Source organism: Malaclemys terrapin, chromosome 3, assembly GCF_027887155.1.
Source record: "Malaclemys terrapin pileata isolate rMalTer1 chromosome 3, rMalTer1.hap1, whole genome shotgun sequence".
NCBI lineage: Eukaryota > Metazoa > Chordata > Testudines > Emydidae > Malaclemys > Malaclemys terrapin.
The window spans coordinates 10,906,826-10,930,751 of NC_071507.1; the positions used below are offsets into that span (position 1 = coordinate 10,906,826).

Consider the following 23,926-nt stretch of genomic DNA (forward strand, 5'->3'; position numbering starts at 1 on the left):
GTACAACAGTACACTTAAGCAGCCTAGGCCTGATTTAAATCCCACTGAAAACCAATGGGAGTCTTTCTAGAGACTTCAATAGTGTTTGGATCAGGCCCTCGAGTACTTAGCTCATCTATCATTTCTCACTAGCTTATCACCAGCCATAGCTTTGACTAAAACCTTTGGGGTGACAAAGCTAGCTGGAAGTGCCTCACTGCAGCTTAATAACCTTCACGCTGTTTCATGTTTTCATACAAAAAGTTTAATAAATATTACTTTTTAAGATTTATTGCCAGGAACAAAACACATCGAAGATGCATTTTCATGTTCATATAACACTAATATCACAAGGTATCTTCATGATCTCACTGGTTAACCAATGAGACTAATGTTTATAAGCCTTTTTGATCTTAACATTGTAATAGCACTTTGATTTCCTCACTTGTTAAGGCGGGCAGCGTAACCTATGGCAAATCTACACAGTGATCTTACTGGACATTCTACTGTTCAAGTATCCAACAACTAGCTTATCAGAATACTCCCTAAATGCAGTAGAGTACAAAAAAAAAATCAAATCTACAAGTGGTTCAGTATTACAATATTCATGGTGAAAAAAAATCAGAATTTACAAAATGAGATTGCTGTGCTTCCAACTTCACACGCTAATTTGATATTTTAATTACATGCAACCACTCACATTTCATCTACATAAGAGTTATAGCTCATTTTTGTTCCCTTAAACTGCTTTGTAGCAGATTATCTGCCTGTCACTCTTTTTCAAGTCTAAAGCAGCAAAAAATAAAAATTAAAAAAAAATGGTTCTAATCTAAACTGCCTCAGTCAGTACTTACAAATAGTCTTAAAGTGATACTATGGAAGGTGTTTGAAACATTTGACATTGTACAAAAAAAAACAGTATCAAGGCATGAAAGCCTGTCCTATTGTTAAAAATAAACTATTTTTAGAACACCTTAATTTTGGCATATAGGCAACATGTAACAAGAAAATAAATTCAAAATAAAGAAGCCACAAGCTTACAATGCTATCAAAAACCTTCAACTCTAAACATACATATAAATAAAAAGGAATGATATTTAAGGCTCTTGATTATTAAGTTAATAAATCAAATATACACAGTGATTAATAAAAAAAGAATTATTTACATATCTATACAAACTTCTACTTTTAACACATTTTCCTCTTTAAATTCTTCATTTACCAGCAACTGCTGACATCAAGTCCCCTCCCGCCCCAACAAAAATACAATAAAAAAATAAATAAACTTATTTTTTTGATAGTTGCTGTGGTTCTGAGCTGCAAAGGCACTTTCAAATACAGAACTAGTTGAACGTCACCATAAAACCAATATACAAAAAACTCAGATTCAATAAATATAAATAAAATGTATTTTCTATAAATGTATAAATCAGGACACATCTGGCAAAAAGAAAGTTGACACTAAAGAGGACCTAATAAGGCTATGCAATACCGTATGAAACATTTCCATGATGTATCAGCTACAGCTGAATTTACATTAGGGCACTTTTGACTAGTTTTGCATAGATGTGAAATGCAGCACTTGGTATTCCAGCCAACCACAGCAACTATCATTGCCAGTGTAAGCCAGCTTGTCAAAACTTAAATTAACACAGGGATTCTAAGTAAATAATAGCCTTAGACTCAAATATTACACAACAGTTTAAGAACTACAAGCTCTGAGTGCCTTTATAATGATATCTAAAGGCTCTGCAAGGCAGCACCCACTGTCTGCTATACAATGTACTCCATCCGATTTAAACTTTGTGCGCTTTCCAAGTCTCTGTTGTCTTGTTTGTTTGTCCAGTTCGGGTGTTTTGTCGGAGTGCTATTGGGGGGCTTTTCATCTCTGTCTACCAGTGTATACGCTGGCTGTTTGACAAAGCGGCTCTTCTGCTGGTGCTTGTCCATGTCGTCTTCCTCCACTTCCGAGTTGTGTGTCCTTATTTTGGCGATTTTGGAGTTCTTGTTTTCATAGTCTTTGATGGGGACTGTGTTTGCGCCGTGTTTCTCAATGGGGTTCTTGATCTGATTCAGCTGCTCCCGCACGTTGTTTGTAGTGTTGTCGTCGGACGCAGTGTGAGTGTGGCTGCTCTGCTTTCTGCGTTTCCGAATGCACCAGAAGAAGGCAGTTACCAGGCAACAGATCCACGCTACTGTTAAAACGGAGCTCAATAACGGCACCAAGAAATCTGGAAGACAGACGTGAGACCAATTAACCTTGCCAGTAAAGTGTTTCAGTTGAGATTCTCCCTCCCAAAAGAACCCTCTATTCATAAACCTTCTTTATACAAGGAGGGTGGCTGGGGACAATCTTCTTAAAAACAAACGTTAAGCGTTCTTAGTGAGTACTAAATTCACTTAAGAGTGCTGACAAATAGCCTTTTTATCCACAGAACAGACAGTGGTAATGCAGTCCCTGCACTGCCCAGCCAAAGAGCCTAGCCTGGAGGGAACAGCTCTTGGCCTGAGGGTAATTGGCTCCCTACCCATTCAAATCCTTGGTGTCTCTGCTTAAGGCTGTCAACAAGAATGCCAAATTTCTGACAGGTTGTGTGTCATGGAGGACTGTCCACTAGGATCTTGACTAGACTACCCAATTCATTTCATGTGGGGCCAGTAACAGCCATCACATAGCCACACTTGTCACTATGAAAAGCCAGCAAATGGCACCTTGGTATTTTTTTCCTTCTTTCTCCATGGTGCAGGCCATTTGGGGAAAGAGGGTAAAAAGATGACAAGGGGGTGACTTTAATGGCACTATTTTAGAGCAAAAGTTAAATCTCTTTTAGAACAGTTTGGCACAACGGAAGGCCAAGAGTCAAGTATATTAGCTTATTTAGGAAGTTAAATAGTTTGAAATACTTGGCCCACTAAATCCAGTGCAAGTTGTGCTGTAAGATGAAGCTGGAAGCTGCCTCTTTACAAGAGATGAAGTTTGGAGTCTCAGTTTAAAACTTACCTGTTTTATTTTTAATTGGTCGCCGCTGTACCCTGACTTCTGCAACGGCAGCAATTAGTGTGTTGTTTCCGTCACGCTTACTAACCAGGTCAATAATTTTATCTGTGATTTCTTTGACGGGGTTTTCATCCTTTCCTATATCTTCAGCAGACTAAGACAGAAGGAGTATAGTTAGTATTGGATACCAGAATGGTAACATGCATAACCAACCACCGCGAGCAAGCCTTTGCAATCAGTTGAATCTTTTCTGGAAAACTCTCAAAACAAAGTTCATCTAGGGGCAGAGATCAATCAGGAAGTATAAGCCCTTGTCTTTTTCAGAAGACATGAAAAAGTGACTAGGATGACTTCTAATTGTAACTGTTTTGCTACCTTAAACTATCAGGATTGCTATCAGATGTTAACTTTCAAGCACATTATGTTACATCTAAAGCTATGATACCCCTACCAATCTCAGAAGAAATTGCACTTGAAGCCATGGGAAGTACTGATAAAGCCTAGAATTATGGTTTTCATTAAATCCATGTGTTACATATATCGACAACCTGTTAAAAAAGAGACAGGGTATCAGAAGTATACTTACAATAGCAACATGGATTTCATTGTGTGCTAAGTGTGAAGGCTCACAGGTAATGTAGATAGAATATTCAACAGAAACATTCTTCAAAATATTCAGATTCCTCAAGTCACTGCAAATGTGCTCAGTGGTAAGACCCTGAAAATACAAAAAAAACAAAAATACCAGTGAGAATTTGGACCGGAGGGGCTTTAAGTAACACATCTTCCAAAGAAGCACCGTACCAGAAAGCCAGAATTAGCAAAAAGATACCTAGATATGGCAGAGCTGAAAATCTGTGTGTTGGGGACAGGCAAGGGTCGGTATCTATACTGCAGATTTCCACTGAAAAGTTAGAAGCTCTCCACAACATCTGACTTGCACAAAATCAAATCATTTGTTTTGTGCAGTACCACATGGCAGCTTGCTTTCAGTAGTTTGAACAACGTTTATATTTCTAAGTTACTTACTGAGACCATCAGCTCTTTGTTGAAGGTAAAAGTGATGTTGGCACAATTGTCCTGATAGTAAGAGTCCGAATTGCATTTGGTCTTTATCGGTTGTTGATTTGAAGGCCAGCATACACCCACTCCAGAACAGGGATGTGTAAAGCAGTGGTCATCCTTAATAGGGACACAGGTGTGGCCAGCTGGGCACTCATGACCTTTGACATGTATCAGGCAAGGTCTAGGACCACACCAAACCTAGAAGAGAATGAATTTTTATAGCACAGCTGTTTGCTCTATAGCTGAAAACAATGCAACCCAGATACTGTAAAAACGTACCTTAGAGCATGCGACCTTTCCATTCCAACACTGACAGGTATTGCAATCATCATCCCATTTAGCTCCATCAGACATCACTCGCCCATTGTTAATACAAGGCCTTCCTGTAACTGAGAACAGAGATCAAATACTGTTAAGCATTTTTAAAAACCCAAGACCTTGTCCCATTGGATTTTCTAATCCCTGTGCCCAACTAGTATTTATGAACTTTCACACTCTTAAACATGCTACTCCTATAAAAATTGCTAATATGCAAGTCAGCTGGATCTGATACTGTTGCCAGTCACATGCTGCCTGGAATACCTTCTTGGCATCTTGGGCCACTGCGACCAGGTGGGCAAATGCAACGGTACCCATTAATTTCATCCACGCACGTAGCTCCAAAGGCACAGGGTGACGACTGGCATTCGTTGATATCTGTGGGGGAGGGGAAGTTATATATATTTATACACCCTATTATACATATATAGGTGTGAGAGAAAGACAGTCAGCTATAGTGAAAGTCTTTGTTTTTCCACAGTTCCCAGGGAGCTGGATTCTGATGTCCATTACCCCAGTTCAGTTCTGGAGTAACTCCTCTAAAGTCACTGGCATTACACTAGATTTACACTATTCTAACAAAGATCAGCACCTGGCCCTGCATGGCTACTTTAAGCTCTTTAAGGGCAAGGACACATTCTTTGTTACATAAACAAACCTGCTCACTTTTTCCTCTGACACAGTGCAGGTTAGCCCACATACTAAATACTTTGGCTGATGACCACTTTAAACCCCTTCCAGTTTTATTACTACTGTGAATAATTCTATTTTCATGGCTATGTTATTAAAATATGTCAGTGTCTTCTTCCCTGTAATTTAATAATTACAGGTAAGTACATATACCACCTCAGGGTCTGTAAGTGGATTATTAATTGACAAGTGTTTTAATTAGCATGCTTCCTCCTCAAACAGAAAACTCTGCAGCATAAACACATTCTAACTGGGAAGATCGTGCTGAAGGACAATCTAACCCCTCTGCTGAACCAAGACATCCTTGGAAGCATTAGACATATACTTAACCCAAATGGTTTTCAAGGGAATTCTACCACCACTCACCAACTAGAGATCATAGAACCCTGCACAGATACAAATTTTGTATCAGCATCCAAGCCGCAAAAATGGTCCATAGATATCTGTGGATTTGCAGGGCTCTAATCATAAATGCCAGATAGGGACAAGTGTTGCAGCTGGACTGATTTGCAGAGCTGAGCAGAGTTAAAACTTGATTGTGCAGCACATTTTAAATAAGCATTAATATATTTCTTGCTGATCTGACTAACACTTACTTATCCTGCAGTCTGGACCAGCAAAGCCTGGAGCACATTCACAGCGGTACCAGTTGTCCCCATCAACACAAGTTCCACTGTTGTAACTAAAAAACAACAACAACAACAACAACAACAACAAAAAGTCAGACAGGAGATCTCAGTTCACCAATATTCAAGTTACTAGGAGTAATAAAATCAAAATCAACAGTTTAACACAAAAAGATGACGTGAAAGACAGCTCATAAAACTTACCAAGGGTGAGGACTGCAATCATTTGTATCTGCAAAGAGAAAATGACAGACATGAATATAACAGTCATCGGCTAATAGTGTTGCCGTCAGTGAAGATGTGCTGAATTTCCAGTTCTTGAGCTACATGTAGTTAGTTTAACTTTTACAAAAATATGCTGAAATTCTCTGCTAAATTGATTCCAGGCTCCCACCACAAAATTTGTTAGCTATGCTGGTGAACACATGTACACAGGAAGAAATCCTTGTAAAGAATCTAACAGGAAGAAATGAGTGGAAGCAGACCGGGCTGCTGGTAGAAAAAGAATGCAGGAGGAAACAAGCCAACATCTGTCTCCACTTAGCTCATGTGCAACTTTCTCATGCCCAGGTCAAGGCTCTATCATAGAATGTCATTAAAAACAAAGATTCAGGTGATGCTAAAGCCTACATCAAACAGTTCTCCCTTCTGGTTTCCATCTCAAATCTCAGAGGGCGACAGGATGAGCGAATGTTCTCATCAGGCAACACTTTGGAAGAGCTCAAGCAGAGAGACTTACTCTGAGTGCAAGTAGGTCCTTCCCAGCCCTCTTTGCAGACACAAGTAAAAGAATCCCCACTGACGACACAGGTACCACCATTATGACAGGGATTTGGCAAGCAGCTGCTGTTTCTCGCTGCAACAGAAACGAGAGTTGATAAGGATTTAAAAGCCATCAACTTAAGTGCAGAGGGAGGGAGGGACGGAGGGAGCACTGAGCCCCACACTAAGAGTTCCATCTGCTCCCTGGAGGTTACAAAGCACACTTACCTATATTACAAGTGGCTCCTTCCCATCCCACGGGACACATGCACTTGAAAGTGTCTCCCTCATCATAGCACGTTCCTCCATTATTGCATGTAGCCTCATCGCACTGGCTATCACCTAGGAAGACCAAACCAGCCTTAGTTCCAGTACTCTCGCAAGGCAGGACAGCAAGTGGATGAAGACTCGTTAGATGCTAAGACTTACGGGAGTGGCAAGTTTTTCCTTTCCAGCCGTTTTTACATTCACAGAAGAAGTCATTGACCAAATCTCGGCACGTCCCCCCATTGTGGCAAGGGTTTTTACTGCAGTCATTAATATCTGGAAGTATTGAAAGAGAAAATGAGCAAGAAGTGCATAGCATCTTCGGAGATACTTCATACCTCACAGCAGCATGTTCTAGCCCTGGATTTGGCCCCAAATCTTTGTCTGCATTAAGATCTGCAAGCAGATAATCCCCATCACTGACTTACGCTTGCTCTGTACTGTGTCCCCCCCAGCTCATTTTGTTTCATGTCAGTAACCCTCTCTCTAGTCCCCCGCCATAAAAGCCACCAGTGCTACTGAAAGCAAAGAGGCCTAATTACACTGTTTGGCTGTCAAAGGCTAGCAGTTCTTCACCGCCTCTTCCCCCCCAATCTGCTGCCAAGACATGCAAAACGCAAGCGCCACATGCAGATAACGAACACAGTTTTGCTACTCTAGCAAGTAGGTTTATGTACATGAATGCTTTCTGCTGGAGACTGTCTAGAGGGTTAGAGCATGAGAGCCAACTTCTGTTCTCACTCTGCTAGGGGGCAAGCCCTTTGTGACTCAGTTCTACCCGATCCTCATCCCCAATTGTACTTGGCTACCTAACAAGTGTGTAATGAAGCTCTAAAACTCCCCAAGCATTAACAGCCCCAATCCAAAGCCCAAAACTCAATGAAAAGATTCCCACTGACTTCAGGGGGCTTTGAATCATGCCTCAAGACTATAGGTGGTCCCTGCACATTATAAAGACCGTACATTCAGAGTCTCTCCTCCCCTATGCTGCTTCAGGATCTCTAGTCTTCAGTGGGAGTCGAGGGTTTAACTTACTTGTTTCACAATAAATTCCTTCCCATCCATCACTACAAATACATTTGTAGGAGTTGATGCCGTCAATGCAAGTGCCACCATTTTTACATGGATTGCTTTCACAGTCATTGATATCTGTGAACAGATTGAAGAAACTCTAGCTAAGTACAATTATTGGAGACTATGTATAATTAAGCTTTGCCAAAAGAACACCCCCCACCCCCCCACACACACTTTCTAGAAACACCATTTGCTGATAAAGATTACAAGAAATAGCTGAAACAGCCAGCACTAGTTCCCCCAGTAATATACACTTTAACAGAGCTTTTAAAGGTACCCCATAAACTCTAAGGTGAAATCTGCTATTAAACACCTCAGACCTCGTAAGCCTACATTTCAAGGTTAGAGGGTTTGTTGTAACAGACTTCCCCATAGGCCTAGGAAATTCCAGTCTGCCTCACCCAAGAGCAATATGCAAAGTTCCAGGGTTTGCTGTGGTAGAGCAAACCCTTTAGTGGTCTCTCAGACTGGTATGGAGTCATTTGCAACAGGCAGATTCAGGATCAGAGAACAAAAGCATCTTTTTAGTTCTTACTTTCATGGCAGTAGGTCCCGGTGAAGCCTTTGTTGCATTCACAGGTGAATTTTCCACCTGCTTGGCTCTTGCATTTCCCATGGGGACCGCAGACATTTGAAGAAATATAACGAACTCCTTCGGGCGTGCTGTTAGAAGCCACAGCCACTGTACAGCTGTCAATTACTGCAGAAGAACAGAGAACAGGAAGTGATCAAGTCACATCTATCAAGTTACCAAGCAGGCTGGCTTCTCATCTCCAAGTTACTACCCATGTTTTACTTCCAGAGCCTAACTGAACTTCACAGTAGAATGTATCTTTCATCCAAGCATTGACACAGTGCCAAATTCAGCTCTGGTGTACAAGAAACAGCTTCATTGAGTTCAGTAGAGCTACAAACATTTATTCCAAGGCTGAATTTGGCCTGCTGAGCCTTATTTTGGGAGAAGAGATGAAAATGTTTTTTGAGTACACACACACGTAACACGTACCTTCACAAGGAGTAGTGCGACAGTGATCTTTCAGGTGGGAGCAGTTCTTTCCCTCGTAATCTTCAGGACAGTTACAGAAGTAATCTGTGTTCAGATTGAAGCACTGGGCACCGTTCTGGCAAGGGTTGGGCTCACAATAATCTATGTCCAACTGTAAATGGCGGGAAAGGGGGTGGGGAGACAGTGAGTGAAACAAAGGTTTTATTATTACTCTTGTCAGAGCTACAGGCAGCAGACACTGTGGAATCTGACCTTTTTATCTGCTCCTGCTATTAACTGTACATAATGCACAGTTATACATGCAGTGATTTCAACAGACAGCACTCTGATACTTAACAGCCACTGAAGGTTAACAGTGAGCATGCAACAAAACTTGACATGCGAACACTTGCAATCTGTTTAACTAAAAATCTTCAGCAGCCATGAATTTTTCCACAAGCACTTCCTTGGCAGACAGCTATACAACTACAATATGGTTCACTGGATACAAGGTATTCAGTGTGTGCAGACCTAGAAAGGGCTGGTAGGAACTCCCGTTATCTGGGGCTTGCATTTCAGCCAGGCTCACCTGACAGAAGTTTCCTGAGAAACCAGCAGGACACAGACACTGGAATCCATTGATTTCATCCTGACAGTGACCCCCATTCAAGCAAGGGTTGCTTGCACATTCATTGATGTCTTTCTCACAGTGATCTCCTGCGTAGCCAGGCGGACAGATACATCGATAACCATTAACCAAGTCCTGCGAAAGAATATTCAGGTTTAAAATTATTTTGAAAAAGGCCCAAGCTATATCACCCCTTAATATGTCAACACTATCACAAAAAACCACCACACCTTAGTGCAAATTAAACATGGCAAGAGCATGTTTCTCAGGACGACACATTAAGCCAAAATTTAAAAAGGAGACATTTATTGTGCATGTGTAACAATACTGTGTCTGTTTATTGCAAAGACTGTCACTGGTGATAAAGATGTGTCATTTATTACAGTTCTATAGTCCCCCTGCCCTGCTCCCCTAAATGGAGCGTGCACACATCCCCACCCGCACAGGAGCCAAATCATCAACTAGAGTAACATGACCTAGCTCCAGTGACTTCTATGGAGACACGCTGATTTACATCTGTTGTGTATTTGCCCCGTGTACTTTTCCTACATCTTTGGTATTCAGACTCAACTGCTTTGGTTTCAACATTTAATAACCAGCTTAAATATGACCAACTCACCCGGCAGGATCCTCCATTCTGACATTGTCCAAGACAGTCATTAATATCTGCAATAAAATTGGGACACATTTAGAAGGCAACTCACATTTACTCTAGACACAAGTTCAAGCAACTCGAAAACTCTGGCTACATAAACCTTTTGTCAAATTTCCTGCATGCCTTCCTTGTGATAAGGTTATTATAATGGGTGGGAATCTTCAGCAATTCTTCCAGTACAGTTAGTGAAACTTCACACCATTGTTTTAGTCACCTTATCAGAACACAGCCACGTTAAAAGACTAATGAGTTTGATAAAATTGTGTATTTTCATTCCAGACAAGCTACTCCCTTTCTGAAAAGATCACTGGCTATAGGGGCTGCTTGCTTCAAGTTTAAAGCCAGGCTCAATTCAGTGGACTGTATAGTAACTTTCAACAGATCAAGAAACTGGACACAGAATGTCCACAGATGCTTACTTATATCACAATTCTGGCCAGACCAGCCAGCAATGCAGTCACAATAGTAGCTGCCAATCAGGTTCCTGCAGGAGTTGGCATTGACACAAGGTTTGCCTTCACATTCATTCGCATCTGAAAGACAATTGGAACAGCAAAATGTTGAGCTGCGGGTACAGTGCATGTGGGGGGTGGAGGGGAGGAATCTACCTCTTGTTTTCATAGCAATAATCAGCAATTCATTCAAAGTTAAAAAGAGCTTCTAATGTACAGAGTGGACCAGGGAGACAAAGTGGAATAAAAGGCAATCAAACATTAGACTCTGAAGTACCTTTTGATTTCTCTCTAATTACAGCATGCCGGCTACACTAATTAGTTGATAGTTACCCAGCCACTCATTAAGAAAAACTTAACAAAAAAACAAAAAACAACAGACTCAATCAAGCATTTTGGAGGAGCACTGCAGCTTGGTCACTGGGATTACTATGTTGCATAAAGAATGCAGACAGCTCATTCTTCATGAGATCACCCACATTTTGGAACCCAGCTGTGAACTCCTTGGTCTGGAGGAGTTGACATGGCTGAAGAGATACAGCAACTTTCCCACAAAGCCAAAGGGAGGGGAAGGAGGTGGGGGCAGAAACTCCCAAAAACAAACCCTGGTTCAGCTGCAGTTTAAATACCTACATACGGCTTTGTTAGCTTAGTTGTGATAATTGGCTGTTTTCTGCAATAACCAGGGTGCGTCGATAGTAAAATGAACCAAGGAAGCCATTCTGAGTGGAGTGTGGCCTAGCCCCAATTCTGCAAACATCTCTACACAGGTTGAACTTTAAGCATCTGAGTAAGCCCGCTGACATCAACGGATGGACTCAGACTTATAGTCAAACACGTGCCTAAGTGTTTGCAGGATCAGAGCTGTTAGTTGTGCAGTTTCTCCAGTAGCAGTTTTGTAGAAAAGCGTGAAATAGAGCAAGTCAATATTTACCTAGCTGGCACGTTTTCCCAGTCCACTGAGGTGGGCAAATACACTTGAAGCCATCAACGAGATCCTGGCAGGTGCCTCCATGACCACAGGGATTCGGAGAACAATCATCAATATCTGCAAATGAAGGGCAGGAATGGGAGGGAGTAACTTAGCTTTGTTACAAGATACCAAAGCAATGGCACCCCATTGATAGAACTCGTCTGCAGCAGCCACCACTATGATTTGTCCATAAGGAGGAGAGTATGCTTTCCCTGAGCTTTCTGGCCTTATTCTCGTTTAGATGAAGATCCTTTTAATTTACCTCAGGGCGGCATGAAGGGGCAGAATGTAAATGAAAGCCAGGCCTGCTCTATTGAATTTATTGTAGGCTCTAGAGGCAAAGTTTTGGCAAGCTGTTAAAACAGTAATTAGTTGTCTCAAGCATGGAGTTTAAGACCGTTTGTTCCCATTATTTTCCTGAATTTATTAATAGCCCCACTAATAGCAGTACAACATCAGAAGAAATAAACCAATGCAAAAATTGCAAGAGGTATTAGCAAGCTTCATGGAAGCACAGGTTTGCTTCCTGGACAAATGCAGTGGTTATAAGTAAGTTTTGTAATATTTAGGAAGAAACAGCCTCTTACTACAATACGTTTTTTAATGCCTAAAGAATGACTTACTAAGAGTGCACGTTGGTCCAGCCCAGCCAGGCGTGCACACACACTCAAATCCGGTAGAGGTTTCTAAGCAGCTTCCTCCATTGTGACAAGGATCAGAAAGGCAGGCGTGTTCCGCTGCACCAAACATACAACCACATCAGTTTGGGGACAGCCCAAGGATATTACCAATAACCACTACCACTCCCTCTGCAGATTTCCACGCCTGGACCACCACACAAGACACCACTCTATCTTATTCTTATTAGCACCCTTTGGTTTTACACTGTATCAAGCGGGTAGGAAATCATCTTTCATGCTAAGCTGACCTGATCAACATACCGTGACTTATATCTGCTTGGGTGAGAGCCAATTTCGCTCTCCTACCAAGAGAGCTACAGAAGTCCTCAAAAGTTAGACTGAGTCTGATTAAGGAGATCAGTCATTCAGCATGGAACAACTGTGAGCGCATCAGATATCCTTTGCCAACGTTAATAACAGTATTAAACTTCCCAGACAAGGTGTGCAAAATCGCCCCTAAATGCAAAGGGAAGGGTAAACGGTCGATTGCCATTTGCAGCTGTGCCAAAGCACTTACCGATTTCACAGTTCTGTCCTGAGTAGCCCTCGGGACAGGAACACTGATATTTGTCAGGCCCGGTGTTGCTGCAGGTACCACCATTCAAACAAGGCGGGTGAGTCCCACAGTAGTTAAGATCTGTAAGAAGATGAGCACCAGAATACAAGGCTTGAACAACGAGGGGTTTGTGCTGTTACTCTAGATACTTTATAGAACGTATCGACGCACAAAAGCGGGCCAGGACACAGGAAAGCAAAGTGTGTACGCTAACAACCGATGCGTGGCAGAAACACAAAGGACAAAAACCCCCACCACGTTTCTGGATGCTGTCTCTCGACACTAAATCCAACAGCATTAAAATTCAAGTTTTACACTTGGCTATCTACAAGATTAGCATACCTTTATCGCAGAGCTGACCACCCCAGTTGGTTTCACAGAGGCATTGCCATGGTTCAGTGCAAGTGCCATGGACACATCCTGGGTGCGGAATGCACTTATCACAGTACTGGCCTTGCCATCCGTACTGACACCTTAATAAAAACAGAACAGGGAAACAAAACTTGGAATTACTTCCAAAGACTACAAGGGACTGCAGAACTCCAAGGTTTTAAGATAGACTGGGGGAGGTGGGGGGAAGGAAGCCATTCAAGGTTTGTTTCATGGTTTCTTGTAAACAAACATTTTAGCCGTTTTGCCAAGGTCTCTAAAGCCGGCCTGCTCACAAAAGAATAACTGTTCTGGGAGAAGCAGCATGGGGGCCATTCATCACAATAATACTCTATTCTGAGGCTCATACAAACGAGGCAAAGAGGGTGGGTGTGCGCAACAAATCAATCTCTGGACTTTGACAGAATGGATTATACATTAAAAAAAGTCAGAGGAAACAATGGTTATCTGGAGAGCCTCATGAATGCAAGGTTCCAGGCATTCGAGCTAAACTGTGTGTGCAGGAAGACAAACAAACCAAGCCATAAACACCAACTCAGAGCCCATTGCAAGGCAAGTCATAAAGCACTAAGCAAGTCATCTCAGCCTTAGAGGAAGTTACCTTTTATCTGTGCTAGAAGCCTTTATATAAAGTTACGTAACATGCATGATAATGGGATTTTTTAAAAGGCTCCCATAATTTGGTGTTTGGCCAAAAAAACACCTCCTCCTTTTCAATGTACTTCAGAGCTAGTGTTTACCCTTTGGGAAAAAAGAATATCTAATCACTCTGCATCCAGGTCTAAACTAGTTTTATCTATTGTCCAGAGAATGGATTTAATAATTATTAGTAATCTTCACCAAGCTACAGAGATTCGTTTGATTTTAAAAAGGGTAGCAAGAAGAAATCTTTCCTGTGCGAAAGTCAGACATTTTCTTTAATGTGGGTGCACTTCAGATTTTAAACAGTTATATTTTTTCCATAAGAATTAAAATATATTGGAAATTGAGGGGTTTAAGTGTGAAGTCAAGGGTCTAAGTAAAGTAAAGTAATGTATTTCATTAATGGGGCCTGGCGGTAAGTGATCAGCAGCCATCATTCACTAAGCCATCACTAAATTATGAAAATAAACCTTGTGCAGCAATCAGGTAGGCTTTCAGTTTTCAAAAGAGCTGTTCTCTGACCAGTAAATCCATCTCATGGGAAAAGCTAGAGGGCTCCATGTGATGCCTCATCAGCCACAGCCAGTGGTAAGTTTAACTCCCCCTTCTAAAAATCCTCCTAATTAATTTTTTCCATAGCTATTTCAACAGCAGCCTGTCAAAACCCATGTGAAACACCTGATGTTCTTAAGTGAATGAAAAATAGAAGTGTTAGTTTAACTTGCAGAAGTTTCTTTGTGAGCAAAAGAAAACCAAAAATGGGGGGGGGGGGGGGGGAAGAAAGACAGTCTTTCCCCAACTCCTCATGGGAGAAAACAAATCTTTCCATTTACAGAAAGGGAGAAGGATGCAAAAAGACCAAATTCCGGATCTGAACCTGCAAAACTCCATTGAATTCAATGCTACTCCTTGCATGCATGCAACTTTATATCCAAGTATTTGCAAGAGAGCACATTAGTTTTATAAACATTTGCATCCTTTCCAGACTCTTTCACTCCCTGCTAGGAAATGGAGGCAAATCACTGAAAATCTTTACTCTTGCTTTAGTTACACAAAAGCTACAGTAATGAACTTTTTAAAGAAGCTAGAGATCTAGCTTCCATTTTGAAGGACAGGCCCAAAGCCAATAAAGAAAGCAACGGGAATCTTCTATTAATTCCAGAACAGATATCCATTAAGTTATTCTCATTTAACAGGCATGGAGCAGTTTCTCATGAGAAATGTGAAGTGCCTTTGCTTGTATAATGATTCATGAATAAGTTTGGTTTTCTTGGCAGTTCTGTGTTGAAAAGATTGACTCTCAAAAGGGGGAAAAAAGATATTTTAAGTATGTTTGCAAGTCATCTGTTACACCAGACCCCAGAGAAGCCTGTGCTGGGACATTATTTTTAAATTTAGTTGCATTTACAACATACAGCCTATATGACTCATCAAAACTTCAGAGGGGAAAAAAAAAAAAATCAAATCTTATTTGTGTGTTCACTTGAAAAGCTATGAGTCTCCCTTGGCAAGCAGAAGTTATCTGAGAGCACCAGAAGGACAGCATTGTTTTAAGACTGTGCAAATGAAGTGTGGGAAAGTTGCACCTTAAGTAAATAAGAGCACTAGTGCATGTCTGGGCAGTGAGCAGGAGGTGAGACTTAGAAAGAGAAAGACCTTAAAAAAAATATCTGGAAACAATGCCTGGTGAGGAGACCGCAATCCTTGCACGGCCTGCTTATCCCAAGGACAGCAGCACAAATCCTTGGTGTACAGCAGCTGGCTGCCCCAAGCAGTTGGCCCACTTCTAAAGGATACTTCTGATCAAATTTACTCCAACAGGCTCCTCAATTAAAACTCTTGGCTTGGTGTTTTGGAGCTGGACTAGCTGACACCAATGCTGTTAAATATCAGAACCGCTGGAGTCATTTCTTTTGCCTCACTCTAGCGCCCCCCAAAGACAGACAAGGGAAAGGCAATACACAGTGTCAGGTAGCATTGTTTTGTTTCCTACTTGTGCTTTCTGAACCGTCCTTTAGGAAGGGATGAAAACTGCTCTGTTCCTTTTAACCTTCTGTATTTTGCCAATCTTCATTCTTAGCCATGGCCATGCAGGATGTGTGTAACATGCTGTCACTGGACCCAATGACTTCATACATAAAACTACAGCTCCTTATTCCAGTGATTCTCAAACTTTTGTACTGGTGACCCCTTTCATCTAGCAAGCCTCTGAATGTGACCCCCTTACATATTCACCATTATAAATGCTGGATGCAAAGCAGGGTCTGGGGTGGGGGCTGACAGCTTGCAACCCCCCAGGTAATAACCTCACCACCTCCTGAGGGGTCCCAACCCCCAGTTTGAGAACCCCTGCCTTATTCCCTTGCTAGATGGGCACCATCAGTGGTTAAACAAAATTTCTAAACAGTTTGTCTCTAAGTAGCGTCGACGTTGAAATATCCAATACTCTGCATTGATCAGGGAATAAGCCTCCCCCTATTGTAAATACCAATACAAAAAAATAAATTCAAGACATTCCAAAAATTTAATTGTTAAATTGTTCAGTTATGTCTAAGCTCTGCTCTTCATTATCTCCTGCCCAGACCGGAATCGACTTCAAAGCACAGCAACAAAATTCTGCATTCATCAGTGTCTGCTGACAAGATTCCATCCCCGCTATTAACCTCTCAGCACTCAGAGCCTGGCTCAGAAAAGCCAAAGAACCAAGAGATTTTACTAATCCCATTCTAAAGAATGCTTGACTTTTGCCTATTGATGGGAAAAGCTGGGTGGGGGTGGGAAAGTAAGGAAGAAAAGCAACGCTGTATTTAGAACTGCTGGCAGAAAAGCCCATAATCAGCCCTCCATTTTAAAAGACAAGTTGCACCAATTTATACAGATGCAATTAGTTACTGCTCATTAGGAAGCATTCACCATAATTTGTTTTTAGCCCATTCAATTCATAAATGCTGCCGCCATTTGCTTTTTTTCCCCCCTTAAAGTCTCAGATGCATTTATAGCTTATTCAGTGCAACGGACATGAACAAGATGCCCTTGCCTGAAATAGCTGGACAGCTCGACTTCTCCCCTTGTCCAGCATTCACAGCATGAGTGGTTACAAATTTGTTAGCAAAATCAGTTTATTTACCTGCATTCTCCTGGAGTTTTGCAAGAACCGTGCTTGGGACTACAACCCTGACGGCAAATAGCTGCAAAGAGAAAAAGCATCAGTAAGTATGCTGTCCATTTCCCGCTCGTGGGAATGTTTTAATCTCTAGCTAGCATTGTAATCCTACCAAAGCCAAGGTTTAACAGGTCTCTTATATCAACTCTACTGGAAAGATGTAGGGTGTGCCTTACAACAGCAAATCCATCCAGGCAGCTAACTAAATAGGGATCCCACAGGATGCTGTTTTAAGAACTTGTGTCAACCCCAGAGAAGCCATTGTGCCTAATAAACTTGCACCCTGTGCTGTTCTACAAGAATTTCTCTTTCTGCATCTGCAGGTGAGGAGCTCTTCCCTCACCTTACAAAAAAAATGCAGTGCTAGTTGGTTTGGTAAGAACCAGCTGTATTCTCCCAGACCTGTGTGCACACACCATTTCAGTGGGTCTAGACTGAAACTGCACCTATATTTTATCAAACACGTTTTGCTGACAATCCATTCTTCCACTTCAGCATTCTGCGTTTCTCCTGCCAAAGTTCACACTGTTAAGGGATTGAGAACACGCTCTGCAACGTCCACTCATGTAGGAGACAGCCTGGAACGCTGGGCAAATAAAAAGCCCTTCCGCCGCATTCAGCTTCACGGCAGGTCTCGTCTTCCTGCTCGCTCTGACGCGGCACACAAGACGTTCTGCCCCAAGAGGGAAATCTTGGTCTCGTTAAAAGTCAGTGGCAAAACCCCCACCGGCTTCAATTCAGGCCAGATTTCACCCCCAGGCTCTGATGTGGGTAATCAATGTTACTCAATTGAAGAGGACACCTGCTAATATTCCAATGCTTCTTGAATTGATATGGGGCTCAAAAGAGATGCTGGGTAACGTTTAAACAAGTCATTAGGCACTTTTGAAAATTCTGCCCATTAAATAGAAAGCCCCATAGAATAAAATCCATTATCTATATAATGGGTACATGGGCAGCCGTGGTAGCTGCAAAAACAGAGAAAGCATCAATAAGTATGCGGTCCAGCCAGTCTACCTGAACCCTGAACTGGATAGAACAGTCCTTGCCCAATCAATCCTTGGCCTCTCTGCCAAGGCTACCAACAAAGGCAGCGGTGAGGGGTTACGATGGTGTGGATGGTTATCCTCTAGGAATCGGGCTGACATTAGCAGGCAACAGAATAGCAACCTTGAGGTTAAGTGCGCCGTGTCCACTGAACTATCCAAGACTGTTATCAGTACATCCTTCAAAACTAGTTACAAACCTTTGCTGCATTCTGGCCCCATCCAGCCTTCCAGACAAGTCTTGTTGCCATTCTGATCACAGGTATGGTGGCCGAAGAAGTCGTCTCTCGGTCGACAAAACTTGTTGCAGCCAAAGCCATAGTAATGCTCATCACAAGTCACGCGGATCTGGTACTCAAAATGGGCAATGCCTGCGTTTTGTTTCAGAGTCTGCCACTGACGGCTCGGATTGATCATACCGGAGTGCGATGCCTTTTCGATAATGCTATCAGGATCTAGAAGTCAGAAGTGAAGGGGAGGTTAATGCTTTGTTGGTCATCTGAACTGGATGGAAGTCAGTCAGTCTCACAAACAGGATTTCAAGAGACTGCTGTAGGCTGGCTTTAATAGGGTCTCCAAAATTAAGAAAACAGTTGCCCCAAAGCCTATATGCCATTAACGGACATGCACGTATTGTGTACTGAACAGAAGCCAGACTGACGACAGTGAGAACAGATAGGCTAATGCTGACCACCCCTTTTGAATAGCTCTCACTTAAGACTCCCAATAAGAACCATAAGATTAGCAAATCGAGGAGGAAAACAGAATTGCATTTACTCCTACCTATGACAGGGACAGAAATCTAAGCTTGGTGCATCGTGCATTTTGCTCCGCTTGTTCAAGTAGTATTGTATTGTCTGTTACAGTATTTGTGAAAACCTCCAGCCCTAATATTATAGCCTAGTAAGGGAACCTTTCAAATTGGACAGACACATGCAAAAGGCTTGCAGGCTTCTGGAAGCCAGGTATAAAAAGTTTTCTACATGAGAAATCTAGTGACATTTGGCATAAGTGATTCTCACTCTGTTTTGGCCAGGAAATATTGTGAAAATTAGCTCTTTAGATGTTAGCTGACACTCGCCTAACAGAGATCTGTACAAATAACTCAAATTGCTTTATATGTGGAGTATAGATTTCCCCTTCTCTCCTTAAAGAGTTTAAACTTTGTACTTGACATTTAGTTCCAGCAAAATTTTCTGGCTTTTAGAAACATACAACTGTCTAAATCACAGCCTGAAATAATAATATTTCACATTAGCATGGAACATTGTATATATCTGTGGTATTTCACTTTGTAGTTCAGGTCTTGTGACTTAAAATGATCTGACACTGCCTTACGACCTGCTGCTAGCAGCACTTGACTACAGAGTGAAAGTTTATCATAAAATAGCCAAAATACCCTTGCAAACCCAGTGCAAAAACAAAATAAAGTACCAGGCCAGACTTCTGTATATGGGAGCATAATCCAGAGTCAGAAAAATTCTAGCTAGAAGGGCCCTTTGCCACTAATGTGTTAGAATGCTCTCTCTGAAGGACTATCACATTTAAGAATTAAAATGAATCAAAACATTTACTTGTTCTTTCAACACTTAAAGTATGGGACTTTACATAAGGCAGACTTGAAGGCAAATAAAACTTTTGCAAAGCTGATTAAGACATGGGCTATTTTCTTTCTAAATTTCTTTGAATGTGTTCATGAGAGCCCAATTTTAGCTTTCAGAAGGAACTTCCAAACAAGACAACAGTTATTCAGAGCAGTAACAATTCATCTCTAGCTAAAGAGAGCTAAATAAATCGAAGTATTCACTATCCCACCAGAGATGCCTGTTGATCTGTGTTTAAACTGTCATGGTATTCTTGGGTTCAGGAGTCCAGCGTCTATTGCATTTTTACAGTTTAGAGTTAATGGCACCACCTTCTTATTTACTTTATGTTTTAAAAATGTTTTCTTTCCAACTCATTTTTCAGAACTATGAGTAATTTGTAATGTAGGTCCCCCCCCATTATGAACAGACAGTTTTTGTACTGCTTTAACTATGTTGATTTCAAACTAGTATAGTTGCATCAGTACAACACTGTAGCTTAAATGCAATTCTGTTGGGATAAAGGAATACCTTGTGAGCTTATTTCTGTAAAATTAGTCTCCAGTTCAGCAAAGTACTTAAGCACATATCAGTTGGTCTTCAGTGGGACTACTCAACGGCTAAAGATACACTCATGCTTAAGTATCTTGCTGAATTGGGGTCTCAGGGTACATCTACACTACAGGGGGGAGTCGATTTAAGATACGCAAATTCAGCTACGTGAATAGCGTAGCTGAATTCGATGTATCGCAGCCGACTTACCCCGCTGTGAGGACGGCGACAAAATCGACTTCTGCGGCTTTCTGTCGGCGGCGCTTACTCTCACCTCCGCCGGTGGAGTAAGAGCGCCGATTCGGGGATCGATTGTCGCGTCCCAACGATTCCCGAGAGGTCGATTTCTACCCGCCGATTCAGGCCAGTAGTGTAGACCTAGCCTAAGTGACTTTGCCAAGAGCATGCATTGAGTCTGCAGCACAGCTCTGCCCAATCCCAGTCCGGTGCCTTTTCATCCTTTCATGCTGAATGAGGAAGAGGCTAGTGATAACAGACAGTTTACCAGCAGGATTATAGAACTGATTTGCTTTTGAAGCTGAGAATTGTTCCTTCACATATTCATACCCGTTTCACTCCATGGCACCAGAAAGCCGTGTTTCCTTCAAAAAAAATGGTACAGATCTTCCCTCTTCTTGCCTCCACCATATCATTTGGAAGCATGTATGCACAGATAGGTAGCTCTGCCATGTTTCACTCAAACTGCTTAGTCCTTTAGGCCCTTAGCCACAGCCTGCTGAACCCAATGGCAGCACTCCCATGAATACAATGGGTTTTGGATCAGGCCCTTAGTGCATTCAATTTTACCATGAAATAAAGATGACTGGAGTTGGTCTTTTTTGGTTACCATTAAAGTATCTTTCTTGGATACAGGTCACAGTAATACTGCACACATAATTCCTGATGAGAGCTCATGTGGGCATACATGACCCTGATCAACACCTGCCAATAGCCATCACTCAGAGAGCAAAGGCATTTTCATAATCAAGTATGCCATGTTCTTCCTTGTATTCTTTTCCCACCCTCAACCTAGTCCCACCTGGAAGCACAGGAGAGAACACCACAGTCCTTCTACTCCCAGTCCACACCAGATTAATAAGGAGCAAACACTAAGTAATAAGAATGAAGCCAGCCTAGAGAACATGATCTTCATAATTCCCTTGATGACCTCTGACTTGGAATCCCAAGCTTTGATAAAGGGGTTAGAGGAAACATTAACCAATTGGCAACTGCTGAGGTGGAAGAGAGAAGCCCTCTGACGATATTAAAGCTTGTATGCGGCTCTTACTGCCTGAACCCTACCAGCTCTCTGGTGTTGTTTGGCTAAGCTACAGAGCTATTAATGTTTCTTTTTGATTTGGGGTGGTGCAGCTAAAGTTTAAAAAAAAAACTTGGAGGGGTGGGAGAGGGATAGCTCAGTGGTTTCAGCATTGGCCTGCTAAACCCAGGGTTGTGAGTTCAATCCTTGAGGGTGCCATTTAGGGATCTGGGGCAAAAATCTGTCTGGGGATTGGTCCTGCTTTGAGCAGGGGGTTGGACTAGATGACCTCCTGAGGTCCATTCCAACCCTGATATTCTATGATTCACAGTTTTCAAGTGTGACCAGCAATGTTGGATATCCAACTTGAGATGCCTTGTAGGGGCCCGATTTTCAGAAACTGCTGAGCACCCACCTTCAGAAAAGCTAGGCACCATAAGGTATCTCTGGCCACTAAATTGGTCACTTTTTAAAATCTTGGCCTCCAAACATCTTCCAGCTATGGTTTAATTTACATGATGCTGAAGCCTCTTATGCTTGACTTGAATTCACATGCAACGGATACTAGTAAGCTACAATAGCACTTGGTCATACCCCTTGTCAGCTCCATTTATTTTATTGATGAAGCAACAACAGACAATGGGAGTGAGCTGGAACCTAATCCAGGACAAAGCTAAGAACACCTCTGGGTTAAATTCTGGCCCCATGGAAGTCAAACTCCCTTGGACTTCAATGGGTATGTCTACACTGCAATTAAAAACCCACGGCGGGTCCATGCCAGCTGACTCCGGCTTGCTGAGATCAGGCTGTTTAGCTGCAGTGTAGACATTCTGGGACTCTCCCACCACGCAAGGTCCTAGAGCCCAGTCTCCAGCCTGAGCCTGAACATCTACACCACAATTAAACAGCCCAAGCCCGGTGAGCAGAGTCAGCTGGCACGGGCCAGCTGCAGGTTTTTAATTGCAGTGTAGACATACCCAGTGGAGCCACGGTTTCGCCTTAAGTGCTACATGGGATACAGCAAAACTGCTGGTGGGGAAGACAAGGATACAGAGAAGGGAAGGTCAAGTCTAGATTTTTTTTAAATGACCAAATTTCCATCAGGTCTGTCATATGCCATTAAAACAATGAACCCTACTAGAGCAGTGTCCAGGACACCATGACACTATGTCCTACTTTTTCCAACAGCCCTAAAGAAAAAAAAGTCCAGTAGAATTTAATGAAATTAAATTCTTAAGGTTGCAGAGGAAATGCTGTAGAAGCCTACAGAACTTTAACTATTTAAGAATTTTATTGAAAGCTTAGCATTCCCTGTTAAAAATTCTATGGAGATCTCCTTTAAAGATGGGGGAGTCTACTGTCAGCAAAGTGGTGACACTCCAGGAAGGAGGAAGTGTTTGTGCAGTAGGGTCACTTAGATGACCCAATTAAAAATATACAATGGTAAAGCTATTGAGAGAGAGTTTAATCAGGAACATATGCAAGACCAAGTCTGCACTGGGTCAAACATGCTTTTTGGGCGGGTGGGGGGGAGGAACCATGAGGCAGTTTTCTCTGAAGACAATTTTGCTTCCAGAAGATTAGAGCAAAGAAAGGATTCATTGTGAAGTTTTGGAAAGTCTGTTTCATGAAAAAAAGATGAGCTCCAATAATAGTAGAAATGGCAGAGATCCAGGCTGAAAAAAAACCTGCGATCTTACAGTAAACAAGACCTTCATTTTAAATGCAGACCTCTTCTGTTTATAATTTGACACTGCCAGTATAGAAGCACCTATAGATCTTTTTCCCCTTGAATAAAGTTTGTGCAACCAAGGCCGTAAGGGTCCCTGAGCAGTGATCCTAGACTTCAAATCATGCATGCCGCTCTATCAGAGTGTCATTAGTCATAGGGTACGTCTACACTACCCGCTGGATCGGCGGGCAGCGATTGATCCAGCGGGGGAGGGGGGGGTGTAAATTTTTCACATCTAGTCTAGACACAATAAATTGACCCCCCCGCCCCCCCCCCGTCGACTCCTGTACTCCAGCTCGGCGAGAGGCGCAGGCGGAGTCGACGGGGGAGCGGCAGCAGTCGACTCACCGCGGTGAAGACCCCACGGTAAGTCAATCTAAGTACGTCGACTTCAGCTACATTCTTCACGTAGCTGAAGTTGCGCAACTTAGATTGATCCCTCTCATCCCCCAGCATAGACCAGGCCCTAGACAGGAAGGGAGAGCATGGGTATCACTTATTGGCAGTTTTCATGAGTTTTGTTACGTGTGACCTTAATCTGTGGAACTAGTGGGACTTCTTAGAAAGTTGCACCTGTTCCTGAAATCTGATCTGTGCAGAGGGATCCCTGTGCCCAAGCACAGCCTCTGTGGGGTCCATGCAGGCACAGGGGTTTGCCCCTACAGATTTAACTGAAAGAGTAGGGCTTTGGCACTTCACACATCTGTGGGTCCCTCTACCATGCTGCGTCTGGAGCCCATTCCAGTCCCAAGCTGTGGATGATTTAAGTAGTTTCTGTCTTCACAGTTCAAGTAGGGCTCAGTGCATTTTGCAGGGTGGAAAGGGGGCACAGACATCAGGTTGGTGGACAGA

The 23,926-nt window shown here is 42.4% G+C and overlaps 1 protein-coding gene across 1 annotated transcript in view; it reads right to left on the reverse strand.

Annotated features, from left to right (window-relative positions):
• Window positions 1-221: 221 nt before the first annotated feature.
• Window positions 222-23,926, reverse strand: part of JAG1 (jagged canonical Notch ligand 1) — a 37,259-nt gene continuing 13,554 nt past the window's right edge. Inside the window, exons 4-26 of the mRNA XM_054022773.1 lie at window positions 18,150-18,404; window positions 16,868-16,928; window positions 13,051-13,181; window positions 12,670-12,789; window positions 12,096-12,209; window positions 11,434-11,547; window positions 10,467-10,580; window positions 10,012-10,058; window positions 9,354-9,527; window positions 8,786-8,936; window positions 8,315-8,479; window positions 7,741-7,854; window positions 6,868-6,981; window positions 6,667-6,780; window positions 6,416-6,532; window positions 5,881-5,908; window positions 5,647-5,732; window positions 4,625-4,738; window positions 4,322-4,431; window positions 4,007-4,240; window positions 3,564-3,695; window positions 2,981-3,131; window positions 222-2,210 (exon numbers count right to left, since the gene is read on the reverse strand). Coding sequence (XP_053878748.1) covers window positions 1,753-2,210; window positions 2,981-3,131; window positions 3,564-3,695; window positions 4,007-4,240; window positions 4,322-4,431; window positions 4,625-4,738; window positions 5,647-5,732; window positions 5,881-5,908; window positions 6,416-6,532; window positions 6,667-6,780; window positions 6,868-6,981; window positions 7,741-7,854; window positions 8,315-8,479; window positions 8,786-8,936; window positions 9,354-9,527; window positions 10,012-10,058; window positions 10,467-10,580; window positions 11,434-11,547; window positions 12,096-12,209; window positions 12,670-12,789; window positions 13,051-13,181; window positions 16,868-16,928; window positions 18,150-18,404 — 3,218 coding nt within the window. The 3' untranslated portion in view covers window positions 222-1,752. The remainder of the gene's footprint in view (window positions 2,211-2,980; window positions 3,132-3,563; window positions 3,696-4,006; window positions 4,241-4,321; window positions 4,432-4,624; window positions 4,739-5,646; window positions 5,733-5,880; window positions 5,909-6,415; window positions 6,533-6,666; window positions 6,781-6,867; window positions 6,982-7,740; window positions 7,855-8,314; window positions 8,480-8,785; window positions 8,937-9,353; window positions 9,528-10,011; window positions 10,059-10,466; window positions 10,581-11,433; window positions 11,548-12,095; window positions 12,210-12,669; window positions 12,790-13,050; window positions 13,182-16,867; window positions 16,929-18,149; window positions 18,405-23,926) is intronic.